The following is a 16,996-nucleotide window of genomic DNA, read 5'->3' on the forward strand; positions in this document are numbered from 1 at the left end:
CTCAGTGTTGCAGTACTGCAGCATAGTGTGGTGTACTACTGGCGTAACAAATTTGCGCAAGCTGTCTTGCTGCAGAAAAGAGCCATACGACATATTGCTGCTGTACATTATGCTTTTACAAAATTTCTTTTTACAAAGTACGAAATTCTTCCAGTGTTCTGCTTATATAATTATAGGCTGATGTGTTATAAAGCTTTTGTTAAGTGCGGTACCAATACCTTAATTAATCTTGCTAAGTTAAAAGCAAACACACGTGTTCGTTCAACCAGGCACAAAGAACTGTGGACTGTACCCACCCCTAGACCTTCTTATGATGAATAATCATTGTCCTATAAGCTACCTTCACTTCTGAACCTATTAGACCATGGAGGTTGTGATCCTTCGTGTAATATAAATTCTCTGATTAAACGATTCGCCCATTCCATTTATTTTCAGGAATAGGACATCCTTTCGAATGTTTTCCTAGTACTTGTCGATCGCTGCTTTTCATATTCATGTCATTTCAAGCCTATGCGATTGGGTTTTATTTTTCTTGCGCTTTGTTACAAAACTTTTTTGTTGCTCGGGGTTATGTAATATTCGTTGATTTATTTGAACTCTTTGTGCATGACTGACCGTCATCCTGCTGTTTTGCCAACTGTAAAGGGGTCGGGGCCTTGTCAATCTGCTCAAGCTTTTAGTCCCGTACTCCTCCTATTCCAAGGGAAATAAAGTTGATTGACTGATTGGTCGTTACTCAAGCGCCGTGAGGCCATCGTCGTATTGCCGGCATCACATCGCCCACGTTATTTCATTGGCGTCATGCCACTGTCGTGATTTTAGCGTCTTTATCCCAGGTGGTCCTTCCACCTGTGTTATTCCTCGGTTGCGACATCATCGGCTTCATTGCCGCATTGGTAACGCGTCGTTTTCCTAACGATGTCATGGCCTCGCCATCGTTGTCATAACACCATCATCACTAAAGCATCGTCATCTCATAGTGACCAAGCTGAAGTCGGCGTTCCATTGTCATCATAGTATCCTCGTCATGCAATCGTCATCATGCCGACCTCCTTGCGTTTGTTCACTTTTGCATCGAATCTTTGCTTCTTCAATCGATTTTCCTGATTCAGATGACTGCTTCTGTTGGTTATTGTAAGGGCGAATGCACGGGTCGTCATCATCATCATCATCATCAGCCTGGTTACGCCCACTGCAGGGCAAAGGCCTCTCCCATACTTCTCCAACAACCCCGGTCATGTACTAATTGTGGCCATGCCGTCCCTGCAAACTTCTTAATCTCATCCGCCCACCTAACTTTCTGCCGCCCCCTGCTACGCTTCCCTTCCCTTGGGATCCAGTCCGTAACCCTTAATGACCATCGGTTATCTTCCCTCCTCATTACATGTCCTGCCCATGCCCATTTCTTTTTCTTGATTTCAACTAAGATGTCATTAACTCGCGTTTGTTCCCTCACCCAATCTGCTCTTTTCTTATCCCTTAACGTTACACCTATCATTCTTCTTTCCATAGCTCGTTGTGTCGTCCTCAATTTGAGTAGAACCCTTTTCGTAAGCCTCCAGGTTTCTGCCCCGTAGGTGAGTACTGGTAAGACACAGCTATTATATACTTTTCTCTTGAGGGATAACGGCAACCTGCTGTTCATGATTTGGGAATGCCTGCCAAACGCACTCCAGCCCGGGTACAGCACGGGTCGTACTCAAAGTTAATGTGTGATGGTTCCAGCAGGTACAGACGCGAGCCACATGGTCTCCGTCATCCCCACGCCGTCGTCTTCAGAGCAGTGTCGTCATACAACTGAGTTTCTCCAGTGCCGTCACCTCATATTGTACAAGCCGTCGGCATCATGTCAACACCATCACTTCTGCGTCATGATTTCACCGATGGCATCTAGCCGTCGTCTTGATGAAGTCTTGGTGCTATAGCGATAAATTTTTCGTAATTCCAATCTCGGGATACCCTTCTCGTTTGACTTCGTCGTCATTTCATAGTCCGCGTTGCGTCATCAAAATACCGTCAGTTTTCCCTGGTCACGTTCGTTTTCTCTTCATCATGCAAGTGATGTGCGTGGCAGAGAACTGCAAGTTAAAGACAGCGAGAAATATTTATTTTCAGAGAATAGTGTAGAGGTCAGCCTCAATCAAGCATCTGGCCTGCCACTCGGTGTTAGGGTAAAGGAAATGGGTGTAGAAAGAGCGGAGAGGACATTGGTTATGAGGATGAAGATGGTGGGGAAAAACGTGCCTGGTCCAAGACTTCAAATTGTCAAGTGTAGTCGGCTCTCATGAAAAAAATTCTTGAGAGCGTTGAGACTATGAGGATGATGAGCAGAGGATCAGGCGAAAGTCTCAATCGAACATTTTCAGTCAATGATGGAAATGATAACTTTCGAAAAGATGTCTGTCAGCGAGTTTGTCTGTACATCATATGGCGGACACATTCACAGGAGTTGTTCTCCAGCCTCTGGGTTACCGCACTCCTAACTATTTCAGACTGTCCGTCCGGCCGATGAGTGACACGTAGCACAGGGTGAAGGCCACTTCTAATCGTAATCTGCGTAGCAAGTTTAACTGCACATTTCATGGTGGTGCTTTCCGTAGCCGAAGTCGATCCAGAGATGAAAATACTGCTACATGGTAAAGCTGAGCAGGGCTTTCCTAGTGCAAAGCTTCTTTAGGTTGATTCCGACAATGCGTGGGGCCTGCAGATTTTTGTTGGTTATACTTTTCAAGCGTCCTCACACTTGAAAAGCTGTTGCTGCCTCCTCGCCATTCGATCTTACTCATTGCGTCGTGAACAAACGGTCAACGTCATGCCGTCTTGGTTGTTTCCTCCTCAATTTTTATATCAATTAGTTAAGGGGCACTATAACGTCGACGTTAGCGAATGGATTACATTTTCATCAGGTTATTCAACACGCTAAAGGCATGAACTAATAATAACAGATTTTCGTTCTCATAATGACTCTTTCAAGTATTCATTTTTTCCACGAACAGTCAGAGACTGTAATAACCTCAGCAGCTGCATCGTTGAAGCAGACTTTTTTTCAGCTTTCCCTTCCCTTCTTGATGCCTGAAACATAATTGGCTATTTTTATAGCGACTGTCTGTATGACATCTGCATTGATTGTTCGTCTGTTTCGTTTGCACATTTATTAAATGCATTGCTTATTTTTTTTTTGTTCTTTCTTGACTGTGACCTAGGCATGTACATATATTTTCTTTCCCATTATGCTGTATTTTCTTTCATGCACTGTATCCCACACTGCTAAAATTCCGGTGGGGGTTGCAGTATCAATAAAATAATAAAATAAATAAATAAAGAAGCTTGAAATGTGCATGATTGAGCGCAACTTGTTGATGTGCAGTAAAGTGATTTCCAGTTGAAATATGTCCAAATGTGTCGCTGGATCTCCACTTCTTAACTATCGCAAAGCAGGAATGGAGTTCCTTAGAAGCAACAATGAAAGCTTCGCTTAAGCTATTTCTCACACCGTGTGAGAGCTGTTCAATATTTGCGATATTGTACTCTGCCTCACAAATAAAGCATCAGTGAGAAGTACTGCGTCTGCATACGCAGGTTTGCAAAGCGTTAGAAATACGAAGATCGGCAAATACCTGTTTCACGCATGTCCCCCACTTGTCTTTATCTTGCTGTCCACTGCGATGGCCGTCTGAGAAAAATAACGGACGCAAGATAACAATTAGCAATGTAATGGGGCGTTGATGTAGATTACGACATTACTCAGTCGCGCTTAAAGTTGCAGTTAAGAGTAGTGTCAAATGCAACAGGAATGCAAGCTTTTGACACATATATTACACAAACATATGTCACACACACTTTACAGACATGTCACTAGAAAATGACATTTCGCACTACGTGTTTAGAACAGTTGTCTCCTTTGGCATATGTTCATTTCATGTTTAAACGTGCCCTTAAAGTGATGACTTATTTGTTTTTTGTTTAAAATTACCTTACAGAACCCTAGATACATTGTGTAAAGGGCAAAATTGCACTCAACGACTATAACATAATAAGAATACTTATGTGAATATATATACAAAAAATGCAGTCTAAGAAGTGCGTTAACATACAGTAATGTGGTGTTGAAATTGTACAATGGATAAACCGCGCAGCAGAACAGTGAACCTCATTTAAAGGGTCACCAAAGGCAAATAGTAAGTGAAGTTAAAGTGATCGATTAGTGCTCGAAAATCTCTAAGGCATCAAATTTACTACGATCAGAGCCTTAGTAATGGAGAAATTGAGGCAAATGCAGGACTCGATTAAAAACTCTCCGGGACATTGAAGTTATTCCCCGATGGCGAGGGTACTCCTCATTTAAATTCTGTCGCTAGTACTCGACCACTTGTTATTAAAACATAAGTGCGTTGCCTTATCAGAAGAAAGATGAATGTTAGTTGCCCAGTTCCATCTTTTAAAGAAAAAAGCACTTATTGGCATTACCCTTCACAAGGACGTTGGCGGTCGAAAGGTTTCGTTTCCGCTCAAGTCTGCGCCGCCCACGCTTTCCCGTTTCAGTAGTATCGTTACCTCGTAGTGCTGCGGAAGTTATGCTCGCTCCCGAAACTTGCACAAACTGCAAGTAGCAGAGAATTCCGCTTCCGTGCGATGTCGCGGAATGATATAATGGTACCGGCCAGTTCACTAAAAGCAGCTGCAATGGCGAATCCACCGCTACGTCTTGGTTTGGTTTGTCCATGGCCATGCGTTTGCATTTTGTGCAATAAACACTGTCGGTCGTAGTCGGTCGTCGTTTTACTCACCGGCGTCAGGAAAGGGCAGTGATGGCATATGTAACGTCACCACTACTGGGTTGGGGGGCTGGAGACTTGAAATGCGCCAAACGTATTCGGACCCTTCAGATGCAATTTTCTCGTAAGATAAGTCATTTACGGCACGAAAAAACGGTTGCGTGGTTTCTGGAGCGGTATTTAAAAAGTTCAAGTCGACGTAGCATAAGCCTTTAGTGTCCTAGCAAGTAATATTTCCCTGGCAATGGCGGTTATTTCTCGGTTTGAAATGTCCTCCTCTCCCATTAAAGTTACAGATTAAAATTTATATTTGCCCAGTTGTTTTTTTATAATGATACCGTAGCGAAAGGTGCGTCCAACTTAACCCTGCGACTTTTTTTACGTTAACATTAGGACACGTCAAACAAAATCTAGCGAAACTGCTAAATACCGCCCTTCCTTACGTCAACATTGTGTGTTGCTATGGGGTGCGTCTGAGTTCCCACAGGCACCGCAGAACGGTATGCTCAGCACTGCTACAGCAGCTGTCGGATTTATGTACACAGCGAAATGCGTCCTTTCCCAGAATGAAAAATGTATTCGTACACCTAAAAGCAGGTTTCATAAATGAAAGAAACATATTCCATCTGATGCCTATATATGCCATCCTATGGCACCGTGTGTTCTTGCAAGTGAACCAACAATGCAATTGAGATCTGCCAAGAATCCCTTTGAGTGTTTGTAGAAATGCATCTTTGTTGTAGTTGCTCGTAAGTTTCGCCATTACCAACATGTTAGAGTCTGAATTGCGATCCAGAAATGTAAACTAACCTCAAGATGCGAAACGCAGCTCTTCACCGAAAAGTTAGCCCCGCTTAGTGCTCTTCAAGTTTCCTTCAGTTTTATTTAGCCAATAGACACGAGTGGGCCCTTGTACAGTTTGATTTGTACCTCTCAAGCAGTTCTTTAGGCTTCAACAAAATGCAATGCTCTAATACAACTGTTTTTCATACCCATAAATTAAACCGTGAGATTGCTAACGCGTGTACACGGCGTTACATAGGATGCCCTGCTTTTGTATAGCTTGAAAAGCACAGTCGGCCGCTTCCGTACTCATTTAGGTTTGCAGCTACCCTTGGTATCTTACGGTTAAAATGCTGACTACGGTAGGTAGTATTCTGTGCAAACTTTCTAGAAAACCTATGCCCAGTGGCTCACTTAGGATGTTCTCAGCACCTAGTCTACTGAAGGCTGCAAAAGCTAAATGCGTTTGCGTGGGGCTGTCGGCGTTGAATCTACTAGACGTCAACGGTTACAGTATAGGTTGCGTAGTGCACAAGAATTGGCCATCGGGAAAGCTGAAATCAAATAAGTGTATCCTGCACACACTTCTACAGTTTGCAGTCAGGGGTTCATATGTAGGAAAAGGCAGGGACACATAAAAAAAACATGGGCGTATTCACAGAAAAGAAAATTATTTTCAGAAAGAAGCAATTTTCATGGTCTCATTTCGAAAAATTTTCGCCATTCTCTTTTCCGAAGCGTCAACTTCCCGGCGGGAGTAGCTGCATTCCGGTGCTAATTATGCAGCAATATTTTAGAGGAAGCTTTAGCTCTGGCCAAACTCCGGCGTGGCCTATTCAAATACATGTGAAACGCAGAAACGTTTTTTTTTTTCTGAGATATCCCCTGTACCAATTTGAATGAAGTTTATTGCATTTGAGAGAGAAAGTTATATCATAGTGACTGTTGGAAGCGTAATTTAGATTTAGGGTGAGTATTGTTATACTTTCAAAAATTCGAAAGTTTGGAAAACGTCGAAGCACGAAGTTTACAAATTAATAGCTCTGCATAACGCTAGCTGCTACGCGTGACGCCTGCAGCGCTGATCGGTTTCTTTCTTTTTTTGGCTTCTACAGCTCAATTGCGCGCGGTCTTCATTCCACATCATTTTATTATTTAAATTGATTGCGAACGATTTTTACAAGCCTCCATCCAATATGTGCCACGTGCGATTTCAGAAAGACGCAATGCGCCTTGTGAAATGAGAATATGTTTATTTTGTTCTGCATAAATGCTCGTTGCCGGCTTTTTGTGCACTCATCCAACGTTGTGGCGCCGGGTAAGCAGCAGCAGTTCCCGTACGAAGCTACACCATACAACGTCAGCTGAAAAAATGACAAGCAAGTGTTATTTCAAGTGTTATTTTGGTATTAACATATACGAGTAATGTGTGTAAAGGCGAAACGTATGAAAGTGGTGAATAGGCGGCATTACAAACAAAAGTAGTTTGCTTTTACATACACGGCGTAGAAAATACCCGGCTTATCCCAACCAATACCGTACATACCACGAAAACAACATATTTACTAGCATTCCCCTCTTCCCGGGCCTTATTTCCCGCGCTTTGAGAGCACGAATACACGGGCTACTGGGAGTTTCCAGTAGAAGTTAGCTACAACGGATACGATAGTACGATACGAATACACAGAGGAGCCCACAACATAGGCTCTCAACCAGACCATGCTGGACGCTCGTAGAATTCCTTCTACTCGCACTCAAGACAAATTCTTAGGTGCAAAGCCTGTCTTCAGTTGTTCAGAAGATAAAATTTTCGAGTTACAAGTTCCTGGCGTTTGAGCTCGTCGGCGTTACCTTTTGCGCGTTCTGCCGGCGTAAGCAACACAATTTTCGAAAAGCGTGAGTACCGAAAGAAGGCTTCAATTCTTGCGGGACCACAAAAATTTTCACAAACGTGTCGCGGTAACATTCAGTACGCGCGAAACTAACTGTCAGCATGACCGTGCTGCTTTTCGCTGCGTCACAACAGGAGCGGCGAGCGCGCTTCACAAGTAACAAAAATTAGGACCGGAAATAATTCTCAACAATGATGGGCGTCAGAGAACTCGCCACGAACTTGTAAGTGCATTAAAGCGCGAAACTTCTCTGCGCACCACAGCCGAGCTGCTTTTCGCTAACCGCGTCACAGGGCTAGGTGCGCCCACATCCCAAAAAATAACGAAATTAGTTACAACAATGTTGAGCGTTACAGAAAGCGCCAAAACTTGTCGCAGCACACGCGAAACTGTGAGAGCGCTCTGTGCGACTAGCGTGCCCAAAAACTACTGAAATAAGTAAAAATAATATTGCGGCTCCATAGAAAGCGTCACAGATATCTCCCAGTAGGAGTTATTAATTCAAATTAAATGCGCCACGAAGGCAGCGCTGTTTTCCATTAACTGCGACACATGTCTAGCCTAGGTGCCGTGCCGTAGGCTTAATTGCTTGAAATGCGTCGTAGACTGTCGAACAAAATTCCTCACCTTTCCGTAGTCCTATAGAGCAGTGGTGCCGTGGCGAAGATCAGAAGGAACGTAAGAATTGGCCGGGATCCCACCGGACCAGGATAAATACAAAAATAGAAAAACAGGCAGGCGTGCCGCCGAATATGCCAACGCTCAGATGCGCACTCGGTCTCGCTGGCATCGGCGGTGTGTCTGACGAATGAAGCGTGTATCTGGCTCGTCATTCACCGATTCGCTGGTCGCTAGGCAAAGGAACTAAGCCGAAACGTTTATTTTATTTATACGCAGGTATTTTGATTTTGCCGGGATGATACTAGGGTGACTAGGGTGATACTAGGGTGACGTATTTCCTGTTGCCAGTTTTCGTCCAGTGTCGCTCTTGTGTAATTTCGTTCTCTATGGTCCCACGCGTACCGCACCGCACTTGCGCTGCGGTTGCTCATTGGCAACCGAAAGCTGTAAGTCTACGCTCAAGCCGATCGCACCTTCGCGGTATTGGTGTCGAGGCCACAGCGTGGCGCCGTCTGCCGGAATCTCTCCTGCACGTAGAAAACGGCATCACGTGACACCTATTGCGAAGTGTTCGACGTCTCGAATGGCTCAGCCCGCTCAGCCCCAGTTGTTTCCCTGTTGCAAGCTTTGAGTGCACGCGTCTTAGCTGCAACAATCTGGTCTGCAGGCCAACAAAGGTACTTAGCGAGCCAACGTGTGGCATCGTCCGCTCTCATCGGAGTGTGTTTACGTGGCTCCATGAACGACGAACTTGGAGGCCCCTCGCATATGTGGGCGGTGTCATGAAATTTACCCAGTAATCTATAACTCTAAGCACTCATACATCTCGTGTACATTGATGCTTACTGAGGCAAGCGTGATTACGCGCCCCTACCTCTGGCTTTTGCCAGAGATAGCTTTCGATGATATTGTTTTGTGTTGATTGGCGTGCGTGATTCACTGCAACGCTTCGCGCTAGTTTTATGCGCGTAATTGGCGACGCATATGATGCTTTGATATTTGTTATTATGTTTGCATAACCTTTAATAAAGGTTATGCAAAGGTTATACACACTCTTGGCGCAATAACAGTACTGTTCGCAGCATTCGTCGTGACAAGTGCGGCGTGGCATTTTAGCCAGAATTATAGCGGGACGATGATTTATTACCGATATACATTAAGTGGAACTTCAACCCATTCTATGTGTGTGTCCTTAATACAGTGTTCAACTATTTGCGCTTCTCTGCTCAGGGTATTCTCACTGATGTGGTATCAAGTGAGCACGCTACAAGCCCGGTGTGCATCGATTGCTAGATTCTTAATTGCGATCACCATATTTCATTTTCACGGACTCTGCATGTCTACATCAGTAAGCAATTCATTGACCAGCAGTTCAGCGCATCAGGGTTGCTAACAGAAGTAGAGGCCGTGTGTGAGGCTGACCACGTTCGAATATGCAGCGTAAACGAACAGCATGAGGGCAAATTCACTGTCGCCGCCCTTGTGCTGCAAGAAGCTGGAATTTTGCGTGATTTTGTGTTGAGTCAGTGCTCTCACCCTTGGACTTTATGCGGAACTTCATGGTGATGCAGATGGCTGAAATGCGCTTATAGTGTCCATATAATTGCTCTCACAATAAAACCTTTGCGTAATGAAATCAGAGCGAGCACTTCGTAAAGGCCAGCGAATCGTCAGGTACCGCATTCCAGGTAGCGTGTAACCTCCCACAAGTTTTGTAATCCGAAAGAAATCAGCTGCGAGCTTATCTCAAGCTTCCGATTCCGGTGAAGCTCGGTGTGTTTTGGACGGTCTAAGAGACGGACTGAAAGGCTCTGTGATGGCCCTGCTTCAGGAACAAGGCATCGTCTTTTCCAGTCTGGCACGAATAAACGTTGTAAATTATAATACGTACATTCCTGGGAACGTCCATGCCATACTAACCAAATATTTTACCTCCAACGCCGTACACACAATCTTCGCGGAAGTGCTTGCCACACACGCGATAATGAATGTTGGGCTGCTTCGCCTTCTCTACTTTATCGACCATGCATCCTGCTGCTGCTTGGTTTCGCGGTACGCATGAAAGCTCTCACTGGGCTCCGTCGAATACGCTCGGCAGAGCGGCACCGAGCAGTAAACCATGCTGAAACAAAAAACCGAACTACTGCTTTCTGACCCGCCGTGGTTGCTCAGTGGCTATGATGTTGGGCTGCTGAGCACGAGGTCGCGGGATCGAATCCCGGCCACGGTGGCCGCATTTCGATGGGGGCGAAATGCGAAAACACCCGTGTGCTTAGATTTAGGTGCACGTTAAAGAACCCCAGGTGGTCGAAATTTCCGGAGTCCTCCACTACGGCGTGCCTCATAATCAGAAAGTGGTTTTGGCACGTAAAACCCCAAATATTATTATTATTACTGCTTTCTGGATGAAAGGCAGCGAGCAACACTGACATGGCTGGCGGCGGCAAAGGCGAGTCACGTGATGTCGTTTACTACGTCACAGCGATATCAGCACCAGTCTCTCCTGTGGTGGCCCTTGAGGCCAATACCAAAGGCGGTGCTGCATGTACCAGCGGCCACGCAATCGCACGGTCGCGTTTCAATCCATGAGCACTCTACACATTACGCGAACATTCAAACACCTAAGTTAGCACAACGGTTTTCCGTAACTGACCAAATCGGAAGTCTAACGAATACTGACGAAATGAAACAACGCATTGTATCCCAGCTATGATAAAGAACAGCGTGCTCATCATCGACAAAACAGCTCTGACATCTACGCATATCACCACCACGAGGCAGGCATCATGTTGTGCGCTTATGCACCCCTAAACACTTATCGAGCAAGTATGAGGCATAATGCGGTGCGCCTATGCCCCGGTCACCAATCTCGAGCAACTATACGGATAGCCCTACAGCTACTTATCGGAGCGTCACGAATTCTCCCACCTTAGCATATACGCGTAGGGCCTTAATAATAATAATAATAATAATAATAATAATAATAATAATAATAATAATAATAATAATAATAATAATAATAGTAATAATAATAATAATAATAATAATCTTTATTTAAGAAAACAAGGTCTCAGATACAAGGGTGAAAGGCAGATGGGCTCTGCCTGACGGGACCCAAGCACCCGAATACACACACTCAAGGCATGTAGCAACAGAAAGAACATAATACGCTGCCGTCACGCACACAACACAGTTTTATGCTAATTAAACAACCGAACAAGGTACAAGCTTTTACAATCTTAACTTCATCGCCTGCGCCCCGACCCAGGGTCCTCGGCGAGACAGAGCGCTTGTAGAAAATGATTTTTACAAGCAGACAGAACGCAAACGCACATGACGCTCATTCGGAGTTCAATACACACCTGATTAGAACTTTCTGAATTGTTAAAAGTTGAATAAGCAAGTGAAATTTGTCAAAGAATAAAATCTAGCGCATTGCTTGTGGGCTGCTGTAAAGAACCGCATCCTTACTCACGCATTTCTTGAGTTCATCTCGCTGCGCAGGTATGTTGTTCCTCAGAGTAAGAGGAAAATGATTTGTTATCATGTTTTAGCATGCACTTTCTGATCCCCCTGTTACACAGCTGGTCTGACAAATGTTACTGGCACAGAAGGCACTGTGTAAAGATCTGTGAGGTTAAGTAATCCTAGAACTGTAAAAAAATGTGTTCTAGGATGCAAACAATGAACATTATTGACAGAACAAGTATATTTTTTTTGGCAATGAGGCATGTTAATGTTCCTTTTCTTTGTAGCCCAGGGTAAAGTTGAGTACCTTATATCTGATCGAAAAATGAAGTGATAAAGCTCGGCCATGGTACGAATGGGGAACATATGAGGGCATCGAAATAGCACAGAAAGTGCAGTAGGCAATCTTTTAACTGTAAAGTCTGTGTGTGTGTCCCACATCAAATCACAAGAAAACACGACACCTGCTACTTTCTGCCCCTGCACTACATCAGTAAGAACGAATTGATCGTAATGAGACAAATGTATCGGATTTTTTTCTTGGAAACTTACTGTGACAACTGCAACACACGAGGAAGACGAAGAGAAGAGGATAGTGATTGAATTGCATCACTCGTTCTTTCTTGCAAAACGATGAAACCTAGAGGAAAAGTTTTAGTTTTGAGAACTTCACAAGTTACACGTAAAATAAATCTGACAACGCGCTAAAAGTGCCGCATCAAATTTATCAAATGTTTCTGAACTGAACTTCTAGAGAATAATAACTTATTCTACTACCAAGTCATACTGACCAATCGGAAAGCCCAAAAGAAAATTGCATTCAACGTACTTTTGTCCTCTCTAAAATTCCGTGGTTCGGAGTCCCATGTTTCATAAATCTTTTACTATTATTCAAATCATAATATTACACGAAACATAGCCAGATATTGATTTAGAAGGTATATTTAGAGTGTTGGTACTGACAGGAGAGAAAGCCTCGTCGACACAGATCGGCACTTCGGCTTACTCCTCTTCACTACGCTGAAACGGTGTTTATTAGTGGAGTTCTGTATAATGAATTCAGGCGGTAGATGCGCTATGACGGTGCGTGATTGACGCAGTGATGGTTCAAGGAGTGAAGTAGGGTTTGAACCGTGCTAGGTGAAAGGTGTCACTTGATGCTGACGATGACGCTCAGGGACCGACATGGAAGATCTCATATGTCCCATCAGTTGCCTGTCGTAGTATGGGGTATGAACTCGTATAAGTAGACAGCAGATTTTTGCAATGCAAAGCCCTGCGTGATGGATAGGCTACGAAAGAAGCAAGTGAGTACCCGGAGAAAAGTGTTCATGTTGATGTTGGGAGTCATATAGGCATCTCTGATTTTCGTTTCTTCATTCCATTTATTACGCACAAGTAATTTCCCCTATGTTATCCTTGGTGTCAGTGTTTGTTGGCTACTCATGTTATGACTAATAAAATCGGGCCCCTCGATTAACCCCCTTTCTTCTCGTTTATGCATAACGAGGGTCTCGAATCCGGCGACATTGATGCCTTCAGGTAGCATATGTGGGTTTATTGACCAGTTGCCTTCACCCAAAAAAAGATCACGTTCTCGTGACGCCTGCGGCAACAAGGACGTTCCACGTCCGCCGCAAGGTCTGGGGGTGGTGGCGCTGGCTAAGACTCCCACGGTTCTACTAGTACACATAAATACCCAAGAAAGTGGATGGGAAAACAGCGCCGCGGTAGCTGAATTGGTAGAGCATCGCACGCGAAATGCGAAGGTTGTGGGTTCGGTTCCCACCTGCGGCAAGCTTTTTTTTCATCCACTGTATTTTCCATTAATTTATCGTTTCTTCATTCCATTTATTACGCACAAGTAATTTCCCCTATGTTATCCTTGGTGTAAGTGTTTGTTGGCTACTCATGTTATGACTAATAAAATCGGGCCCCTCGGTTAACCCCCTTTCTTCTCGTTTATGCATTTGTTACATATCTTAAATGAAGGAACCGGTTATGATGGTTGGTCGCAATGTATTCTGAAGGCATGTCGGTAATAATCTGGCTAAGGCGCTCAGTGACGCCGTTGGCCTGATGGTGGTAATACGCAGTGAACCTATGCTTGGTCGAGTTTGATCGCAGGATGATATCGATGACTTTGAAAAGGTAGTGATTGCCGCAGTCAGTGAGAGTGTCGTGTGGAGAAGCTTGCACTGGGGGCCCGTCGAACAGGTGCAAGTTTGTTTTGTCAGTAGTGCAAATTGTGTTGTTATCACTCGTGCGATAATGTACCCTGTAGCGTAATACGTAGTGATGACAACGAACATGTTAGCGGTGACAAGGAAACGAGCCAAGAAGGTTTAGATCAAATAGAAAGAACGTTCAAGCGGCTTGTCGATCGGCTGCAGGTGTAAGGATTTTCGTGAGCTGAAAGCCAGGAGTGGCGCTCATAACCAACACGTGCGCACCAGAGTCGATCAAAGCGCACAGAGGAATGCCATGAACATGAACGCCGAAGAGGTTGTGCTTAGTGGTCAAGGCAAGCGAGAATTTTTTGACAAAGTCGTCATTGCATACTGATCAAGCATTTGCTACACTATCCAGGTGCGGAAATCCCGTGGGGGCGGGTAACTTTAGTTGGATGGAGGCGAACGGGACTGACAGCGTAGTGGAGAGGGGGAGCTAAAGAAGTGGAATCTCGCCCCAGAAGCCGCAAGGACAAGCAACATGTTTTCGCGCAGAGGAGGCAAACGAATAAGGAAGGACATGAGGTAGTGATGCGGTCGTTGGGCGAAAAATTTGCACCTCGGTGACTGCCCGACGAGTGCGGCAGTGGCGAGCGATGTGACTGATGCGTTGGCATTCCCGAGGGTACGCTATTAGGATGGGCTGCATTGCCGAGAAGATTAGTGACTGGAATGACTTACAGACACAGGAGTATACTGTAGGTCAGCAGGGCGAACCGGACATACATAATAAAGGCTGAAATTAGCAAATTCTTGGCGGACAATGATTCGTATCAGGGAGGTTGTGGTGGAAGAAGCGCCAGGTGTGCTGGGACTAATTTGGCGCCGTATATGCAGCCTCCAGTTCGTGGCTAACGATGTAGCGGAAGTTGCCATATCTAAAAAGCTGACTCGAGAGCTCATACCAACATGACGCCGTAGCCGTTTTCGGAAGCCCCATAATGTGCTGGGACACTTGGTGGCTATTCGGTTGCTTAAGAGAGTGACTTGGTCCCTACCACGCGAAAACGGAAACATCTTACATTAAAGGATTGGTAAGGGGGCATGCAAATGGCTGGAAAGGTTTCCACAAAACGGCGGCAACATAAGCGAGCCATGAGAAACTAAGAATGTCTATGGTGGACTCCGGGAAAGGGAAGATGGCGACCACGAATTTTCTCCGAATTGCGCCTTACTCGCGCTGCGTCCACAACGCGGCCAAGGACGACGGTGATTTGGTGGGGACTAAAATGTTAATTAGTGTGGTTTACCCGAACACTGCAGGGAACGTTTTGCCGTTGTCGTTCGGGCCATCGCGAAATTCCGCATAATGCCCAAATCTGATAAGACCCTTTAGCGCCTCGCGCCTCCTAAGGTATGGGTTCTGGGGTGCGCTAAGAAAGGTAATGTAGGACCAAGATGGTTAAGAATTGACACGGCAGTCAAGGGCTTTGTACGCACAACACTGACCATACTCCACAGAGCCGATAAGTTATAAGCTTGACAAAATGCAGAACAATGACAATTAAAATAGTTTCGATTACTTGGAATTCCTTGCACACCTAAGCGCACATCGGCACTCCTACTGGCCGGTGTAGCGTCCTGGCGCCGGGTTTTATAAGCGGTCCTGATGCCCAGTAGTGTTCGCGGCTTAGGACCTGGAGGTGTAGCGACAGTTCATCACTTCGTTGTGCCCTCTCTCTGGAAATGCAGTTTTCCGGGTCGTAGGGGTCATTGCCCATTGCTCCTCTCCCCGTGCCTCGACGTGGGGGCCATTGCTCCCTGGCTCGCATGACGGGGCGTCACCACTGCCACTCCCGGAACCTGCTTTTAATTTTTGATAAAGCCAATCGACTCTCCGTTCTCAACCCCTAAAACGTATATTATCCCCCCCACTAAACGAAGCTCGCAACAAGGGGTGACGCATGACATTTTCGGTTCTTTTCGAACAGTGCCATGGAAGGCGCCATGATTACGTCTCCTGTCATAGCCGCAGAGCTTCCGCTTCCCAGCTTTTGGCACAAGAATCCTCGAGTTTTGTTTATGCAAGTAGAGGCCCTTTTTCATCTCCGGCGCCTCACTGCACAGAAAGCAAGGTACCTGCACGTCGTGCTACCCTACGACATCGTCTTCGGCCACAGGGTACGACGACCTGAAACGCATGGTCCTGCAGCGCCTTGAGCAATCGCAACCAAGCAGGCTGCAACAGCTCATTTTGAAGGAACTGGGGGCCAATTACCGCAACAACTCAGGCGCCGGTTGCGTGTATCGTTGGGTGGCCACTCTTCAAACGAGTGCCAGCTTACCATTTTACACAAGCTGTTCTTGCGGGGCCGCCCACAGTCCGAACACACGGTGGTCACGGGTTTTCACGAGACGAGTCTCGATCGGCTAGCTGGACTCACTGACAGCATATGGGACTGCTCGTATGCGGGACAGTTATCCGCCTTTGCGAGAGTCTCAGTGCCAGGAGAACGACTCGCCCTCGGAGCACAGCCAACCGCCTTACTGATGCACTGGAGAAGCTGACGATGGGTGACAACAATGGCGACCAACTTCGACGCCACTATACGCCTTCACAGTCTCGCAGCGCACCTAGAGAGTCGCCGTGTCATTTGTACTGGTACCACCGTCGCTTTCGCGAACAAGCAAGTTGCTGCACCCAGCCCTGTTCGTGAACGGGAAACGCATCGGCCAGCCGCTAAAGGCGGCATGCGATACTGGCCGTCGCGGAAGCCGCCTATTTGTAACCGACCGCATCACCGGCACCCGGCTCCTCGTCGACACCGCAGACGAGCTGTCTATCGTTCCCGTCATGACTGTAGATTGCCAATGCGGCAAGTCCACACCCATGATCCCCGCAGTGAACAACACTGCCATCGCACCGCATGGCCTCCGGTCAATAACGATAGGCATTGAACTTCGGGGCTTCCAGCCATTTGTGTTTGTGTTTGCCGTTGTCAACTTTGCCATATAGGCAGCGGACTTCCTCAGCCAATTCAACCTAGATGTGAGCGTCCGCGATTGGCGCCTGAATGATAACGTCACATCCCTTGATGTAGTTGGCCCACCGTACAACTTCGCGCCACCTTGTATTCGAACGTTTCAGCCGGTTTCAACGTACGTCAACATACTTGCTGAGTTCCCGCAACTCACGAAGCTCCGAAACAATGCTTCGAACGCCTCCTTTGAGGAAGCGAAAACGCGGTTGGTGACTGCAGTGTTGCTAATTAATTCATTACCCGAC

General features: G+C 45.9%; 1 protein-coding gene across 5 annotated transcripts in view; it reads right to left on the minus strand.

Moving 5' to 3' along the window:
• The window catches only part of LOC142590574 (uncharacterized), a 197,943-nt gene that overhangs the window by 126,346 nt on the left and 54,601 nt on the right, over window positions 1–16,996 (minus strand). For all 5 annotated transcript variants that reach the window (XM_075702862.1, XM_075702861.1, XM_075702859.1 and 2 more), the window contains 2 exons: window positions 12,092–12,179; window positions 3,618–3,673 (listed from right to left, as the gene is read on the minus strand). In XM_075702862.1, the coding sequence (XP_075558977.1) occupies window positions 3,618–3,673; window positions 12,092–12,179 (144 nt within the window). The remainder of the gene's footprint in view (window positions 1–3,617; window positions 3,674–12,091; window positions 12,180–16,996) is intronic.

The sequence above is a fragment of the Dermacentor variabilis genome, chromosome 8, assembly GCF_050947875.1.
Source record: "Dermacentor variabilis isolate Ectoservices chromosome 8, ASM5094787v1, whole genome shotgun sequence".
Classification (NCBI taxonomy): Eukaryota; Metazoa; Arthropoda; class Arachnida; order Ixodida; family Ixodidae; genus Dermacentor; species Dermacentor variabilis.